Source organism: Sinohyriopsis cumingii, chromosome 17 (genome assembly GCF_028554795.1).
Source record: "Sinohyriopsis cumingii isolate HCF-2022 chromosome 17, ASM2855479v2, whole genome shotgun sequence".
Lineage (NCBI taxonomy): Eukaryota > Metazoa > Mollusca > Bivalvia > Unionida > Unionidae > Sinohyriopsis > Sinohyriopsis cumingii.
The window spans coordinates 66,059,095-66,079,212 of NC_142977.1; the positions used below are offsets into that span (position 1 = coordinate 66,059,095).

General features: G+C 34.8%; 1 protein-coding gene across 1 annotated transcript in view; it reads right to left on the reverse strand.

Moving 5' to 3' along the window:
• LOC149779141 (GTPase-activating protein and VPS9 domain-containing protein 1-like) overlaps positions 1-16,337 on the reverse strand; it is a 99,744-nt gene extending 83,407 nt beyond the window's left edge. The window contains exons 1-3 of the mRNA XM_089939700.1: positions 16,256-16,337; positions 13,421-13,550; positions 8,436-9,194 (exon numbers count right to left, since the gene is read on the reverse strand). Coding sequence (XP_089795826.1) covers positions 8,436-9,194; positions 13,421-13,522 — 861 coding nt within the window. The 5' untranslated portion in view covers positions 13,523-13,550; positions 16,256-16,337. The remainder of the gene's footprint in view (positions 1-8,435; positions 9,195-13,420; positions 13,551-16,255) is intronic.
• Positions 16,338-20,118: the final 3,781 nt, after the last annotated feature.

Below are 20,118 nucleotides of genomic sequence, written 5' to 3' on the forward strand. Positions count from 1 at the left end.
GAGTACTATGGCAAGTTGATAACTGTATTATAGAGTATTATGGCAAGTTGATAACTGTATTATAGAGTACTATGGTAAGTTGGTAACTATTATAGAGTACTATGGCAAGTTGATAACTGTATTATAGAGTACTATGGTAAGTTGGTAACTGTATTATAGAGTACTATGGCAAGTTGATAAGTGTATTATAGAGTACTATGGCAAGTTGATAACTGTATTATAGAGTACTATGGCAAGTTGATAACTGTATTATAGAGTACTATGGCAAGTTGATAACTGTATTTTAGAGTATTATGGCAAGTTGATAACTGTATTTTAGAGTATTATGGCAAGTTGATAACTGTATTATAGAGTATTATGTCAAGTTGATAACTGTATTTTAGAGTATTGAAGCTGTACCGATTAATCGGCCATACTCATAATCAGGCTGATTATTGGAACAATCAGTATAATTGGTATCGGCAGAAATAATCGGTGCTGATGTAAACAAATTTCCAAAATATAAATTTAATCATAACATTCACCTTGACATGGCTTGAATTTTATATCAGAATTAAATAGTGGAAATAAACATTTGATTTGGAGGTTAACTGGAAGACAGTATATTCTTATAAGTAAATACTTTTTAATATGCTTGCTGTAAACTACCGCTGATTGTCTGCTCACAACAAATTATCAATACCATGCATGCACGCATCCCAATCACAGCAACCAACCAGCCAATGAGGCCTCGTGTGGCTCTTGAACTTCCAGCATACACATTACAGGGATGGTCCTGACTTTTAAAAAGTTGTTGCCAAAAAATAAAATAACAAATCTCAATATTTTGTTGCCAATTTTCAAAAAAATGTCACCAGATTAAGTAGTGAATATTTTTCCAAGACTATTAATGTAGTGAATGAAAACTGAAAAAGATGGGATAGTTATTACTTTACTGACAACAAGGAATACAACCATAATATTACAAAATAATCATTACATGACTGTTTTGCACTACTTCCAAGGTCATTGCATTGCACATCACCGTTAGTGCATAGGTCTAACTGTTGTCACCTGAAATAAATGCATTATCAATTGTAAAATATCTACTTTCCTACAGCCTCTCTCTTTTCAATAGAAACATCAGGTATTAAACAATCTATATTATGCATATTACTTTTCCAAATAATAGTTTTGTAAGAAACTTTATTCTGATAATGACATTTTAATACTAAAACCCTATAATTGTACTTTGCAATGTAAGATAAGTGAAATATAATGCAACTGTTGATTTCACGCATTCAGGAATTAAATGCCCCCCCCCCTTGTGGCTAACTTCACAAAGTACATCTCCGTCAACAAAGAGTTAAGATATTTATTTTTGCTGCACTTTATATGCTTTGCTTGTTAGTGAACTGCATCCTAAATCCTAGGAATGATCACTGAATGCTGTAGATTTTTTCTCGACAAGCAAATTATGATCTCCATTCCCACCAACTTGACCTGGAATTACTGTACCATATATATATAAGCATTGATTACCATTATTAAATTAAAAGAAAGAATAAAGAAACATATCACAAAGCATATGTGCCCCCCAAAAACTAATTCGGAATAACTGTTATGTAGTAAAGAGTTTATTTTCATATATGAGTTAACAATAAGAAATATGGTGGGATATAAAAATGTGGGAAATAGTTATCACATGTATGGTAGCTTGAAACCACATTTGAACTTTTAACATAAATTCGCACCCATTTTAGTCACTGTTAGTTTTTAAAAAATTATGGCATGGTTTACTTGTCAATCAAATGCTAGTGCTTTCACTAACTGTAGAACAGGTGTTTTCTTGAAATAATCGGTCTCATAATTGGTATCGGCAATATGCAGTATCGGCATAACTGACAAAAAGTGACATTGGTACAGCTTTATAGAGATGAGTATTATGACAAGTTGATAACTGTATTATAGAGTATTATGGCAAGTTGATAACTGTATTAAAGAATATTATGGAAAGTTGATAACTGTATTATAGAGTATTATGGTAAGTTGATAACTGTATTAAAGAGTATTATGGCAAGTCGATAACTGTATTATATAGTATCCTGGTAAGTTGATAACTGTATTATAAAGTATTATGGCAACTTGATAACTGTATTACAGAGTATTATGGCACGTTGACAACTTTATTATAGAGTATTATGGTAAGCTGATAACTGTATTATAGAGTATCATGGTAAGTTGATAACTGTATTATAGAGTATCATGGTAAGTTGATAACTGTATTATAGAGTATCATGGTAAGTTGATAACAGTATTATAGAGTATTATGGCAAGTCGATAACTGTATTATAGTGTATTATGGCAAGTCAATAATTGTATTATAGTGTCAGAGGTCTTGCTAGGATTTTAAAACTAGGAGTCCAGTTCTCCCATTTTGGTAAAAACAGGAGTCCCACCATCAAAAGTTGCAGTCCCTTCTTTCCTAAAGAATCAACACAGACGTGAGTGCATCTATTTTTAGATGCAGAGGTTTTTGTAATGAAATCACTCACTTTAATATAGCTTCATTACAGCAGTCCACTGACAGTATTGCAAATTTATGGTTTATTTATTTGTCTACGTCCTTGTAGTAATTTTAGGCAATGGTTAAATAGTATCTGATTTGCTGTCTTTTCCCCGTATTTTTGCAAATACGTGTCAAGTCGGAAAACAGCTTAGACCTTAAAGCGCATCTTGCAAATTCCACAACATAGCATTGTCTCATATATTTCTGACCTACATAATTTACATTTTAAAGTTAAATCTTTATCAAAATAATACCTTGGCTTTGCTTTCAATGATTTGTATCTTTTTCAGAAAATATTTGCCAGATGATTTACGAAAACAGATAATCTAATAAACTGGTACATCCCAGACTTAGCGAAGTCCGCCATTATTTCCCATTAGGCCTACTGGTTCACTTACAGTTTCAAACTAATTTTGTGACGAAATAGTGTACAAGACGCAGTTAATATATATCCAGATCACCAATCCTGATCTTAAAACATATGTTTGTATGTTTTATCATCAAAGGATATCATGCAGGAAATTGATAGTTGCTACCTTACTCGGAAAAGGGTTAATGGTCAATCAGCTATCAAAACATATGCTTGTGAATGGGCAAGAGTTTGTCAACGTAATTAATATCAACACTAGGCCTAGCTACTGTTGTCTTGATGAATACATTTCGCTACAACACTAGAACTAACCAGGATAAGGCGAGGGGCATTTAAAAAAGAGTATGGTCAGTCAATGTACCGCTTAAATAGCTCTTGTTCATCCATCAGAGTGATACAGAATTTTGTCAATCTAAGTAATGACTTATTCCAAACACTAAGCTAGGCATCACACACTTTCTTACACTTAGCTACTGTCCTTACCAAACTATCAATTCTAGCAGCTTTAGAACTCTTCTGAATCTTGTTACAATCTTCGTAAGTTTGCCGTTTAACCCCAAAATGCTTATCCAAAGGTACGAATGGCATTTTGTCTAAGTCTCAACATGTGTTGATTCTGAGGTCACATGCACTACTTATTCTGATACATTCAGAAATGAACACAATAACGAAAGCTAAAGTTGCTTATTTGATGTACTTTTATAAATTACCACATGTACATCTCTGGGTCTTTCTGAGTCAAAGCCTTTGAATTTGCTGCCCAGCTACTGCATCGTGTTCTTTTTTATGTACTCTTATAATGGCAACATGTATGTACATCAAGCAGTCATACAGTCACTGAATTCTGTCATTGTAAATATCAGCACAGCTAATTGATCAACACATTTTCCCACAAAGCAGGTGGCTGAAGCAGGACTGGCAAGTCTTTGAATTTTGCTGCACACATATTACATGTGTACGGAGGACTCCCACCTCAGTGATTTTCTGCGCCCCAGATCAAAAATTGGCGTCCAAATACGCATAATTAAATGTTTCCGAGATCTCTGAGTGTATTATGGTAAGTTGGTAATTCTATGATAGAATATTATAGTAAGTTGGTAATTCTATTACAGAGTATTATGGCAAGTTGATAACTGTATTATAGTGTATTATGGCACTGTATTATAGTGTATTACGACAAGTCAATAATTGTATTATAGTGTAATATTGTGTTAAGTTGGTAATTCAATTATAGAGTATTATGGTAAGTTGGTAATTGTATTATATAGTATTATGGGACGCTGGTAAGTGTATTATAGAGTATTATGGCAAATTGGTAATTGTATTATAGGGTATTAGAGTATTAGGGCAAATTGGTATCAGTAATTGGCAAGTTGATAACTGTATTATAGTGTATTACGGCAAGTTGATAACTGTATTATAGAGTACTATGGCAAATTGATAACTGTATTATAGAGTACTATAGCAAGTTGGTAACTATTATAGAGTACTATGGAAAGTTGGTAACTGTATTATAGAGTACTATGGCAAGTTGGTAACTGTATTTTAGAGTATTATGGTAAGTTGGTATCTGTATTATAGAGTACTATGGCAAATTGGTAACTGTATTATATAGTATTATGGTAAGTTGATATCTGTATTATAGAGTACTATGGTAAGATGGTAACTGTATTATAGAGTTCTATGTTAAGTTGATAACTATTATAGAGTACTATGGCAAGTTGGTAGCTATTATAGAGTACTATGACAAGTTGGTAACTGCATTATAGAGTACTATGGTACATTGATAAGTGTATTATAGAGTACTATGGTAAGATGGTAACTGTATTATAGAGTTCTATGGTAAGTTGGTAACTATCTTATAAAGTACTATGGCAAGTTGGTAGCTATTATAGAGTACTTTGGCAAGTTGGTAACTGTATTATGGAGTATTATGGTAAGTTGGTAACTATTATAGAGTATTATGGCAAGTTGGTAACTGTATTATAGAGTACTATGGCAAGTTGGTAGCTATTATAGAGTACTATGGCAAGTTGGTAACTGTATTATAGAGTACTATGGCAAGTCTGTAACTATTATAGAGTATTATGGCAAGTCTGTAACTATTATAGAGTATTATGGTAAGTTGATAACTGTATTATAGAGTACTATGGCAAGTTGGTAACTGTATTATAGAGTACTATGGCAAGTTGATAACTGTATTATAGAGTATTATGGTAAGTTGGTAACTGTATTATAGAGTACTATGGCAAGTTGGTAACTGTATTATAGAGTACCATGCAGGGATCGTCCTGGACTTTGCCAATGTCGCAAATTGCGATTTGTTTTCCTTATTGGCGACAAAAATATTCCATCTGGCGATTTTTTTGGCGACAGACTTTTTGGTTATTTAATTTGCACAAACAATCATGATTTGGACTGGATAAATTAAAAGGGAGAACGAAAGGAAGCTACAACCTTGACTAAGCAATGCATTGGAATCAATCTGTTACACAAACGATCCTTTGTTCGTATTGACAACCCCATCTTTACAGTGAATTGTTACATCATAATCTGCTTATGCTGACATCTGGGCTGAGTCCTGTATGCTGTGATACAGTCAATCATGCTACCGAACTATACCTACAACTGACCGACTTCTGAAGACGCGAATAGAACAGATACAATTAATTGAATGGCTAATCCTTCTGGGTTCTTTTTACATATACCAATACATCAGTTTTGCTGAACCTTCATAGAAAATGATAACCTTTGAAGTACCGACTACTGTGTATAAAATTCAAAGCAAAAGGAAATAAATCTCAATCACAATTATATATGTCGCCAGTGCAACATTATCATGAGCAAATAGAAGTTAGACGTTGCGTGTTCATCATCTCATCCTAAGTTACAAAAATTATCAGCGTTTGGATTTAGTGCAAATTCATCAGACAATACAGTCACTGAACCCGATGATAAACCTTGCAGTCCAACATTATCTACATGTAGTCATTCAAGTGCAACACCACATTATGATGAACGCGGCAAAAATTCCCGAAAATTTCTAGACAGCTGGAAACTTGGGCGTCTGTGGCTGAGTTATGATAAAAAGTTAAAACAGATGTTCTGTGATGTCAATTCATTTACAACTGGCTGTGATATTTTGAAGAAGGAGTGTGTCACCAAACATGAATCCAGGCGGGGTAAATAATATTTGTGCATTTTACTCATTGATCTTTTCCTTTTGCCATCAATCCCGTGTTATGGCTGCAGAGACTTAAACTCCGCAACAAGAAATAGCACAAAAAAAACAAGTTTTGCATAAATTAAAAATAAGTATTTATTTCTCAAAATACAGGAGTGAAAGAATCCCTAAATTGGGTGTGAATTTATTCTTATATATACGGTCCAATATTGCCGGTGTTGATTCGTGTAAGTTTCATTCGTGGGAATGGAGATCCTATTTTGCTTGTCGAGAAAATTTATACAGCATTCAGTGATTATTCTTGGGATTTAGGAAGCAATTCACTACAAGCTTTGTGAAGCTAGCCAATGGGGGGGGGGGCATTTAATTACGGAATGCATGCAATCGACGGTCGCATTATACATCACTTTTCTTATATTGCAATGTACGATCATAGGGTTTTATTATTATTAAAATGTCAACTAAAGTTGATAATGCATTTTTTTTCTTCAGGTAACAACAGTCATACATGTGCACAAACGGTGATGCGGGATGCCAACAGAATGGAAGCAGCGAAGATCACTGCCATTAGTAAAAGCAAAAATGCAATCTTGTGCCAAATTTATAAATATTCAGGGTTCAAGTTCTCAGGAATGGTAAGGTGTATAGAGGTGTTAAGGACTTGATTCAGTTGGCAGTGAGATCCAGGGCAACATACCCTTGCACATCTGTGGCTGCTGAGAGACTACTGGTGTCACCTGTCAGCACTGTAGACTGTGAACGTGGATTCAGTAAGATGAACCTCATAAAAACTGACATCAGAAATAAACTCTGCATCTCATCTCTCGAGAATTTAATGAGAATCAGCATGTACAGATGTTTAAAATTAGACTTTGAAACTGCATTCAACAAGTGGGCAGCCCTAAAATCGTGACGGATCTTTATGTAACATTTTGTTAATGCCTGTTGTAATTAAAGTATTAACAAACCCATCTTTTGTAATTTTCATTGCCTGTTACACTAATAGACTAAATTAACACTTGGAAAAATGTACACTACTTGTTCTGGCGACACTTTTTTGAAAATTGGCGACAAAATATTGAGGTTGGCGATTTTTTTGGCGACAGCTTTTTAAAAGCCAGGACTATCCCTGCCATGGCAAGTTGGTAACTGTATTATAGAGTACTATGGCAAGTTGATAACTGTATTATAGAGTACTATGGTAAGTTGGTAACTGTATTATAGAGCATTATGGCAAGTTGGTAACTGTATTATAGAGTACTGTATTATAGAGTACTATGGCAAGTAGATAACTATTATAGAGTACTATGGCAAATTGATAACTATATTATATAGTACTATGGCAAGTTGATAATTGTATTATATAGTATTATGGAAAGGTGATATCTGTATTATAGAGTACTATGGTAAGTTGGTAACTGTATTATAGAGTACTATGGTAAGTTGGTAACTGTATTATAGAGTTCTATATCATAGAGTACTATGGTAAGTTGGTAACTGTCTTATAGAGTACTATGGCAAGTTGGTAACTATTATAGAGTATTATGGTAAGTTGGTAACTGTATTATAGAGTACTATGGCAAATTGGTAACTGTATTATAGAGTACTATGGCAAGTTGATAACTGTAGTATAGAGTATTATGGCAAGTTGATAACTGTTATAGAGTACTATGGCAAGTCTGTAACTATTATAGAGTAGTATGTAAGTTGATAACTGTATTATATAGTATTATGGCAAGTTGGTAGCTATTATAGAGTATTATGGCAAGTTGATAACTGTATTATAGTGTATTATCGTAAGTTGGTAACTGTATTATAGAGTACCATGGCAAGTTGGTAACTGTATTATAGAGTACTATGGCAAGTTGATAACTGTATTATAGAGTACCATGGCAAGTTGGTAACTGTATTATAGAGTACTATGGCAAGTTGATAACTATTATAGAGTACTATGGCAAGTTGATAACTGTATTATAGAGTACTATGGCAAGTTGATAACTGTATTATAGAGTATTATGACAAGTCTGTAACTATTATAGAGTATTATGACAAGTATGTAACTGTATTATAGACTACTATGGCAAGTCAATAACTGTATCATAGTGTATTTTGGCAAGTCAATAACTGTATCATAGAGTATTATTGCAAGTTGTTAACTGTATTAGAGATAAAACTGGACATAATGAAATAATAGGCAGTTATTTTCTGTATTACAGAGTACTATGGCAAATTGGTAACTGTATTATATAGTATTAAATACTATATTAGAACCTAATGATTTTAAATACTGTATTAGAACCAAGAACTGACAGAGAAGTTTGTATGTGGTTTACCTGAGAGACAAGCCATCCTAGTCCAGGAGGAAAGCAATGCATGTTGTTTTTAAGTGAGGAAATAAATCTGGAGGCCATATACACCAGCTTCTCTACAATGGTTTTGCGGTAGGACTGGAGTTTATGTTTGTATCCTTCTGTTCCAGAGTCCCCAAATCGGCGATGTCTTTCTTGTGGTGGGAACCTTATAAGTGCCTTTCCAGGATCAATGTCATAAAACCATTCATCTTCCATCAGTAGCCTCATGACCGGGTCATGTAAGGCTGCTGTCAGGAAGAGTTTAGCAGAAAATACTGAGTCAAACAGCTGTTTAAATGCAACACTAAAAGCACAAGACCCACGTCTAACAAGCCGACGTGGGTCATCACTGGTATTTAGCTGTAGCTCCAACAGACATTTAAGCATCTGCAATGCATAAATTTCATCAGCCTGAAGCACACAGCTTCCATACACAGATGTCATAACTACTTTTATAATATCTACTGTCGGTTCCATGTTAGCCTTCTCAGCAGCAGCTAAAAGATGTCCCAAAAAAACTGGATTTTCCCTAAGAAATTTAAGGAGTGCACCAAATTTTGCGTCATGGTAACTCAAATACTTGTACCCATCTACAAAGTTCGATGAATCTAATTGATTTGTCCTAGCACAGCATTCTGATGGAGTAACCTCTTTTGTGGACAGAATCAAAGCATCCAGGATTGCTTTTTGTTGTCTAGAAATCCAGGATTCATGGTACAGTTCCTCTGCTACTTTCTTCACCTGCAAAAAAGGTCAAAGGTTAAATCAATCTTGAATTGCAACATATTTGAGGGTGAGGACACTATCTGGTTGTTCCAACACGAAAAAGTCCCTTGAAGCATAGCTGCCAACACTCCAGGCTCACAATTAGTGAAAATAGGGATAAAGATGAGTGAATTTTGACATGAATTCGTGAAGTGATCTTCGAGTCTGGGAATATTTGTCAGAACAAATGTTTAGCATGGTCTCCAGCCAATAAAGGTAGATTGTGTAAAACAAGAAAACTTGCACACAATGCTTCAGCCTTCAGTCGATGGCTTAAAATATTCCAGAGCTGAAATCTGATGCAAGTTCTTAATTTTCCCAACTGCCATGTGCTTTTGTGCTTCCTCACATTGTCTCTGCCACCATGCCAAATGCTAAAATTTGTGGCACACTGTGTGCAAAAAGCATCATTTATATCGGTGTTTGATGACTGAATGCAATGCCAATTTTGGTATATTCTAAACTAAACTTCACTTTTTGTGCAATACATTTCTTTTTCCTTGGCGGTAAAGACATTTTCAAGATGTGATGCTGAACGGTAATTTAAATCAGTGTTTGAGGCGCATGCATGGAACAAAATTCAGGTTAGGCCCGTAAAGCTACTCTTATAATATAAATTAAAATACGCTAAAATGATTGCTACCGGACCAACATTATCAATGGTCTATAGTTCTACTAATATGATGAACAGCAGTAACATACCGTTTCGGCAACGGCCGATATCACGAATAGCACTTAATGGGAAAATCAGTTATTTTGTTAAAGATTTAAAATAAATGAGAATTGGGAAATTTGTGACTTTTTTGGCATGTGGCATGAATCCATGAATTGCTGAAAAAGTGGCAAAATTCATGCCAAATTTGTGATGGTTGGCAGCTATGCTTGAAGGGACTAATGCTCTACTGGCTAAAGAGAATTTCACAAACACCAAGAAAAATATGTTTCTTTTGTCTTTGTAACTGCCAAGTTATTAATCCACCTCTGGTATTTCTGAGAAACTCCAACATACAAAACTTAGTAACAAAAATATTTCCATACCTGCTTAAATTAACAAAATTCACATCTTAAAATGTAATATGTTCGCAAAATATCTATAAATAGTGTACAAAATTATTTTGTCATGGCCTTTGACCTTGAACCTGATTATCATGGAAATCACTGAATTTATTTCAGATGATATCATGAAAATGGTTAAATCAAGAACTAACATAATTTGAAAGGAAAACAAATCAAGTTATTTAAGTGGTATCAGTCAAGGTTGTCTTCTGATAACCGATTGATGTTTCTTGTATTTATTTCTCCATCTGTACAGAAACATTCAAACTAAGTGTATACTGTAGGAAGTATAGAAGAGTCAAACTAATGTCAAGTGTATACTGCAGAAAGTACAGAGGAGTGAAATTAATGTCAAGTGTATACTGCAATAAGTACAGAGAAGTTAAATTAATGTAAAGTGTATACTGCAGGAAGTAGAGAGGAGTTAAGCTAATGTCAAGTGTATACCGCAGGAAGTACAGAGGAGTTAAACTAATGTCAAGTGTATACTGCATGAAGTACAGAGGAGTTAAACTAATGTCAAGTGTATACTGCATGAAGTATAGAGCAGTCAAACTACTGTCAAGTGTATACTGCAGGAAGTACTGAGAAATTAAACTAATGTCAAGTGTATACTGCAGGAAGTACAGAGAAGTTAAACTAATGTCAAGTGTATACTGCAGGAAGTACAGAGGAATCAAACTAATGTAAAGTTTATACTGCAAGAAGGACAGAGGAGTCAAACTAATGTCAAGTGTATACTGCTGGAAGTATACTGGAGTTAAACAAATGTCAGATGTATACTGTACAAAGTATAATGAGTTAAACCAATATCTGGTAAATAAAACCTGTCTTGATAGAGAGACCCTTCTGCCAACAAAAATTGGTCTCTCAAGACAGGTGGTCTCTCGTAACTGGTTTGTTCAAACAGATCAATTTCCAAAGTCAAATTTCAGGACTATTTAAAAAGGAAAAGCAACCACATTCACTGTACATATATATTCTATCATTTATTCACGGTTCTTCTTAAAATATTGCATGCATTCGTCTATGAGCAAAGTTTTATAGCAATAAAAGATGTACATCCATAATTAAACAAGAATCACATTTATATCTGAAAATCACATGTGCCTGTATTAGCATATAAAATCATTTCTAATTTACTCTTTGTACTTTATAACACCCTGAATATGTTTTACTGATGTTTAAATTGCTATTTTGAGACTGTTCTCCTCTTTTTACTTTATTCAATTACATTAATTCTTTCCTCTAGTGCCAGAATTTGTCTTTTTAGTTGGAGTGTCTCCCACTGTTAAGGTCCTAGGTGTTAACGTTATCAGTGCTCAATTGTAATAACAACTGTAATGATGGTTTTTATAAGGCTTTGGGTATATATATATATATATATATATATATATATATATATATATATATATATATATATACACACACACACACACACATGTACACTGTATAAGTACCAATGAATGTAGAGAAAAAAATCACTCATCCAGAAACAGAATCATTAATTCAAAGACAAAATTCCATGACCAAATTCACAGCAAAGGTCTCACTAGGATTTTAATACTAGGAGTTCAGGGACTCCTGTTTTGGGAATATCACAAGCACTACCAGCACAAATTGCAGTCCCCTACCAAAAGCATACTGAGGATACCTGAAGTGGCAAAATTTCCAGATGAACAAAACCAGAGGTTGCCATTTTTTTTTAATTTTCTAACTTCTTCACACCACTGACATATAATTCTTGTTTGTCTGTTAGAGTGAGAGTGAATTATGTCAGGCCAAAGAAAGGTCTTATTTAAAGTACTAGGCTAGGCATCACACATAGTGTTCCATGTGAACTATCAGTTCTAGCACTCTGCTGTATCTCATTACAATCTTTGTCAATTTGCCCCCAAATACTTATCAAAATTTGCAAACAGCATTTTGTCAAACTCTCAACATGTCTTGATTTCAAGGTCACACGCACTACTTATTTTGCTACAATTGGAAACAAACACAATAATGAAAGCTAAAGTTGTTAATTTGATGTACTCTTATACACAAGTACATCACTGGGTCTTTCTGCTTCTGAATTCAGTCATTGTAAATATCAGTACATTTTCCCACCACTCTGCAGCTAGACAGGCCTTTGAACTTGCCGACAAGCTAGTGGGTCATGTTCTTCAAATGTACTCTTACAATGACAACATGTACATCTGAGGGTTTTTCAGCCACTGAATTTTCCCACTGTAAGTATCAGCACATCTAAAATGAGCATTTGATCACCACATTTTCCCACTCTGCAGGTGGTTGAAGCAGGACTGGCAAGCCCTTGAATTTGTCATCCAGCAAATGCGTGTGTATGGAGGAATCCTGTATGAGTAATTTTCTGCGTCCCAGATAAAACAAATAGGCGTGATTAGACACTTCTGAGATCTCTGTTCACATGTTACATAAAGAGATTGACTCTATAAACAAACCATGTAACCAGTCACACCAACTTGAACAGACAATGGCTTGACGAGTGGGATGTAACATTGAAAAAAGGCAACACACAACACAAACCTTTAATAGTACCAGTTCAATCTGGAAAGCGATTCACACTTGCTGGTTTAACAGACAAGGGCTTATTCACCCAAAAGCAATACAGATTAACTCCAAAGACAAACAATGTATGTGACCACTATCAGTTCTTTCTTTTCAAGCAGTTGTGGTAACAAACATTTAAAGAAAGAGCAGTGCTGTTCGTCTCTGTTCTCGCAATTCAGTCGTTTAAAGTGCTGGAACAACCTGCATGTATTTTAGTCTGGTGTACAATCTACCATATAAAACACTATGAGCATGCCCTATAAAAAAGAATTCAGAAACTGGTCGCCAACCTAATTATTTTTAAAAAAGTTTAAGTCGTCGTAGTTACTATGCATTAAATAGGGGTCAATTGTGTTTATCTGTTTTAATGATGCAGTCATTTACAGAAAGTGTCAATTTTGACAAAATATCTTGGTTGCTTGTTGCATTCACATGTATGTACCATATAAATATCATTCACGTGTTGTAATATGGAACTGTAACTGTAATGGTGATAAGCATGTATGTTTTTACTGTCCTAGCCCAATGTAAAGTATTTCTTAGGTAATAAAATGACCCCAGTATAGACTACTTGCCTCCTCATAAAGATTCTGTACTTGTTCTTTCTCAGATGTAACATACAAGCGCTCCTGCTTCAAATGCCTCGCCAATTCCACCAGATCCAGACCCAGTGCCATCCTGAAGGTGATCACATTAAGTCAATCACTGAAAAAAATGTAACAAACATATGGTTACCAAATGCAATTTAAACAACAAATTTTTTCAATTTGGGTCTAAACTTAATGTTTCCTACAGACCTTGAAGAGGGAAATGACTGCACAAATCACAGCTGAAGCAAAATATTCACCTGGTCATTAAGGTACATGCAATTAATACTAATATATGAAAGAACAAAAAAAACCCATCTGCAATTCTTAAGTGAATAGCATTAAACACATGGATCTGAAAGGTCCAGCTTACACTTTATTGGAGGCAATGAGATTAAGCAATTCTGAATGCAATCAAACTCAAATTCACATACATAGTTTAAGGATATGTGTAATTTTCCTTTGTCTTTGTAGCGTTTTTCTGAGTCATGAAAGGAAAAACAGCAAAAAAATAATAACTGCAGAAGAATTAAATAGAAACTTTTGGTAGGTGTGTACTGCATTAAATTTAACTTTGGATGCATTGAAAATATGCATAAAAATTCCATTTCACATATTTTGTATATCTCAAAGTATACATACTTGCTGAAATCAAGAACCAGGTTATCTAATATTTCTAGAAAATTGAAAAGAAGATGAATATTGTTTTTCAGTATCATGGCAGCTAGTGCAACAATCACAACTCAGTTGAAAAATTGACATGGCTTTATTCTGGCAACTTAATTTCAAGATTCAGTCACACATTTGAATTTGGTTTTGTTTGTAAGTCAGTTATTTAGTACCAATGCATTTGGAGTCAAGTATTTTGCCCCAAGATACATCACAGTAATCAACCCAAACAAATCTGATGGTGGAATTCAAATCCAACCCTTTCTATCTTGTGTCTAACATGCCAAACACTGAGCCACCACAGCTCCTATTAAGACCAAAACAATATCTGGAGATAGGAAAATACAGGCCTAAGAGAAATCCAGAAATTAAATTATAGATGGTAAAATAGGTCATGATGTGAGAAGACTGATGATAGCGCCAGTGAAATCGGATATGGCTCAGCCTAAAATGGGCCATAGGAAACATTAAAATGAAATGAGTGACCTACATACTCACTGATAACTATGGAATATATGACAATTAAAAAACAAATATAGAGACGACACTAGAAATATGAAAAATGGTGATTAAATTCTCCAATTTTTGCAACCGTCTATTAACATCATTAAATTTTCCAATTCTGCAACTGTCTATTAACAATTAACTTAAAGTAAGTGCAAACAGTGCAAGCCCAAAGGAGTGGTAGATCACCATTAAGCCAGAACAAAAGCATATATGGACTTAAGCAAGTAATTCATATATTTATTTATAAACTATTCTTGATTTTGACATTCTGAAATAATGCTAAAACAAGTTTCTGCTATGAGATTTGAAAGCTAAATGCATTTACAGCCACAATATACATTAGAGGTAACAACTTGTCAAATTTTTGTTATCTAAATATTCTCAAAACTCACTTGTCAACCAAATAAATTATCTTTTCTCCCATAGCTTGCCATATGTTGTTCAAACACACCTACTTCTTCTTCCTGTATCCATGGTGATATTTATGCCTAACATCCCAAGATGTCCCACATATATTAGTAGCTCAATCTAGTGTACAAGCCCCAGCAGTCATAACTATCAGTGTCCCCCTAAAGCTAACACATCCTCGTCAACTAGTCCTACAATGTAAGACATAGCATATGTTTTTGTTTTAGTGCTACGTCTTACTACCCAAATAATGGTCTTGTATAGGGGGTTCAGATGTCAGTTGACATCGGAATGAGTAGTCAAACTTTCAGGAATATCTCACACACTTGGCAGCCTATATCAAAACTCTTTCATTAATTCATGTGTAATTAATATACTTACTGTGCTGTCTTTATCCTGGCAGAATGAAAATATGACACTAGAAAATGGATGCATTTTCATGTTCCATTGATATACATTTGAATTTGTTGCAATGCAACGGTAGTCGAGGTACGCCAAAGTATGTTTAAGAAGGGTCATGTGGAGGATATGTTTCTTTAACAAAACGAAACATTGCTTACAGTCCCAGTAGGCATATTATATTTGTATTTGTTTCGTTAAAGAATATTTTAACTTAACTGATTTTGGCATTCTCTGCTTTCATCACTTTCCAACCAACTGAAATGTAGGCCAACAAAACTTGAAAACAGGCCCATTTCTTTTTTGTGAGAATTTGAATTTATTAGAGAAAAGACATCAGGGTAAGTAAAGTCTGACAAAAACATTATATCTTTACTTTGTAGAAAAGCGTCGTTATTGGTTGCCAGTTGTGTGTGATATTTCTGAAAATTGACTTTCGTTACACTGTTATTCGACATCAAAACACAATACACTGTGCCGTTAGTTAGACCCATCATACCTAGTCTACTTGATAGTTACTGTATATAAAACATACGTACATAAAATGTTCTTCCCTAAAGCTGAATAAAGCGCAATTCTGCAATATCCTAACTCAAAACATGTAGTAAATATTCATGACGCTTTGTACAACATGGGGCGATGAGAAATTATGTACTATATGAACCAGGTAGGCTATCACTGCGTGACAGTAACATCACGACACCGTCTCCTGTACGTGTCATGCAATTTACGACTACTGAAGTTTAAACCTTGCCTGCAAAATCGAGGTAAAATCAGTTTATGATTTCGAATGACGCTGTTTTTGATAATGCACAATATGACTTGCCTATGAATTCATACCAATTAATTATATTCAGATAACAAGAAGCGCTTCCGAGTTACGCTGTTTTCAAGGGTCGAGAATCAACCCCTTCATATTTACACGTTATTGCGCATGGCAAACCGGATGTTAAGACAATTTCAACTGCTTCTCGACGTTTTATGATATATTTACATTAAAGCTATAATTTCAGCAAAATTATTGATAAAAAGAAACCATTTATTTTATGAAAAAATACATATGCAATGGAAAGGTAACATAATTCTTAATAATATTAATATTAAAAGCAAAATAAACAATCCCTAACTCGAGCTAAATAAAACTAGTATGTACACTAACTTGATCCTTCAGTCCACCGTTTCAAAATTAAAACCTTTTATGACCCAACTTTTTATATGTCGCTCAGATATATTAGTTATTACAATTTTGTAGGGCATCTACTACGTACACTATGTGCTAAAAGTTTTACGATTGTTAGGACGCAGGAAATTTTTTGCAACTTGTTTTGATTTGACCCAATTGCACAAGTGGCTAACACGTTATGCGCCCCACGGAGAACTCACCCTGGGAGAACTCGCCCCATGGAGAGCTCCCTCTTGGAAAACTCGCGCCAACGTGTCTGGAGAAGTCGCCCCAATTGGTTGGAGAAGTCACCCCAAAATTTGTCACCCAGATAACCTTTCTAATATTTTTCTTTGAAATGAATGAGTTCTTGATCGCAATTTGAATTGTTCAATTACCTAGTTGAGAATATATTTCATCCTGGTTTACATTTGCACTGTAATTCAAAGATGTAATGAAAAAAAAAATTAAATAAAGCGAAGATAACAAATTAAGAGAGGTAAAGAAACAGTGATAAACCTCTCACGTAGAAGATTAACTGATAATAACTATTTTCTGTTACGCAAAGGGCTAAAGTTTTGTCCCAAACCAAAATGTCACAATAAATTTAAATTAGCTGAAGAAATTTTTAATTTTTCTAGACGCCTAAAGTTAAAAGAATTTTGTTTTTATGATAAAGCATGCAACAATTCGGAGAGTAAATCGAATTATTTTCATTCTAAAGAAAATGGGTTTATTTTAACATAATTAAATCATCTTGTACACCACCTAGTGGACGTGATTCATATTTAGATTTTTATATATACGCGATCACAGAATAGATATTAACTGATAATCATAACAAACAATATCATAGTAATATTTCTAAGGACGAAATTAAGTCTTTATATAATCGAGTGAATGACGACAGTATAGTGATTAAAAAGGATGATAAGTCAAACACTATTATTATTATGAATCAAGAAGATTATGTTAAAGAAGTTGAACGTCAATTAAATGATGAAAAATACTACCAACATATTAACGAAGACCCGTCAACAGAAATTAATCAAAAATTGCAACATGCATTAATGAGATCGCTAAAAAAAAAAAAAAATCCGTATATGATGAAATCGATACTTTCCCTCTTAACATACGTACACCTCAATTCTACATATTACCCAAAACTCATAAAAATCATGACCATAATTTACCTTTAAATTATTCAGGACGACCCATTATATCAGGTTGTAATTCATATACTGAAAACCTATTCAAATGTATTGACAGTGTTTTACGACCTTTAATGAAACCACTTCCTTCATACATTTAAGATATTACTGATTTCATTAAAAAGTTGAAGTCTATTCCACGGCTATATGATAACTCAATCCTGGATTCATTAGATGTAACATCACTATATACCAGCATTCCGCATGCAGATGGTATTGAAGCGTGTAAATATTTTCTTGACAACAATCCTAATAATAGCATAATATCCAGTGAAGATAGTTGTAAAATAATAAAACTTATCTTGGAAAATAATTATTTTCAATTTAATAATACGAATTACATACAAATAATGGGTAAGGCAATGGGTATTTCTATGGCTCCTTCATACGCTTCCCTTTAGTAGTGAAGGGGGCACTTTACGGACAATATGAAAATACATTACACACACACACACACACACACACACACGGGCACGTTTACGAACAAAATGTATACGGACAATGGGAATTACCATTACATGACTCCCTGGGTACGTTTACAAACAAGATTTATAAGGACAAGGAAAATCCCAGTCAAAAATATCGTGGGTACGATTAGGGACAATTCAGTCTCAGGCGGACATCCACACCGTTCAGCAAATACTTCTCTTGCAACCACATGTCCAAATGCAAACGGTCCATCAGTTCTAAAATGCTGTTCACTGGTGTTATTTTTCTTCGACTGACGACGAATCCTGGATTTTGACCAGTTCTATCGTCTAAATTCTTTGCGTCAGGTTTCCATAGCACGCAGGCATCCAAATGGGTGTTCCTGGCTTATATTCCGTACTCCAAGAGATTTTCCAGGTACGCTAGGTAACGGTAAAGTATCCATGCTGCTGCTGACCAGTTTGTTATTCAAATACAAATTCACTTCGCTGAACAAGGAATGCATGAAATTGTTGACAGGGGCTACTTTTCCTTCGACCTCTGGATTAGTATTGTTACAAGCCAAGGATCCTTACTTGGCCGAGCGGTGTCAAACCCTGGCGCGATTCTCGCTAGAAGTCATAAGTTTACCCCAATTTTCCAAAGACTTCCATACAACTTTAGTTGTAAATTAGAAAGACCGACGTGTCCATTCAATATATACATTTTACTCTATATAATGTAAGACCACATATAAAACAAACTGCCAAATATATATCAACCGCACATCTGCATGGTTTATCTTCCTCGTGTTTCCATACGGCCAACCGTTCAAGCCTTAGAAAATATACGGATATCCCCTAACACTGGGAACTATTTTAACTCCGCTACCTTAGGCCAGTCAATGTATGCTTTCCAGGCACATTTCGCCAATATAACTGCACCACATTTGCCCCCATGGTGACATAAACGGTAGCTACCAAGTCCCTTCATATTTATTCCCTTGTGTAATTTACCGGTTTCCTACCGTAAATACTACTACTGCAGTCACACCACCAATGTACACCACTAGATTTTGATATGGACTATCTTACTCAGAAACACTCATTCGGTTTTGGCCTGAATTCACTACTAGTGAACCATGGCATCATTGAAACTCACTAACACTTCACTCCGTGACGTTTGCACCTAATAATTGGCTAATTATTTCGGGCTAGGGATATTTCCATTGCGCTGAATTCCAATAATCAACAAGTAATCACACAAAGCTAAGAATTCTTTAAAACGGGGCGCTATAACCAAATGCGCATACTCCATATTTATTATAGTATTGTCCTCCTTTTCGATCACTCTGACAAGTAACCGCTATTCAGATCTATGTAATCTTCGGGCTGTCCTTTGATTTCAAACTCGATGCGTGCTGACTTCCATCAAAGATGAGACGGGATGAAATTCGACCCATTGTGATTCTTGCATCGTCATCATAGTGGGTGGCATGGCAAACAGATCTAGTTCTGCCTTGGAAAGGGCACAAGACTATCGGTGCATCATTTTTTTTGTCTCTGTGATTTAATAATCAAAAAAGTCTAAGTCTAGACAGTTCTTCTTTTCTTAGTCTTTCTAGCTTTATGACTATGAAGTCCTCTGAAGTCCTTTTCTCCGTCGTCCCTTTCAGCCTTGTCCTTGCTGTGCCGTTAGGGAAGTAGGAATGCCTGACTCGGCAGCGCACAGGGCAGTTATAAGCGTTTCTCGTCGGCCCAAAATGTTCTTGCCAGTTTTCAGCAAGACTTTTTTGCCTGCTGTCAAGAATGCTTCTTTAGGGTTGTGTTTGTCGATTATGACATTTTGGAAAAATTCTTTCCCTTCCGTCAACGCGGCATCTTTGAAAGCGTGCAATCCCCGTGTCACCACCGGTTTCAAAA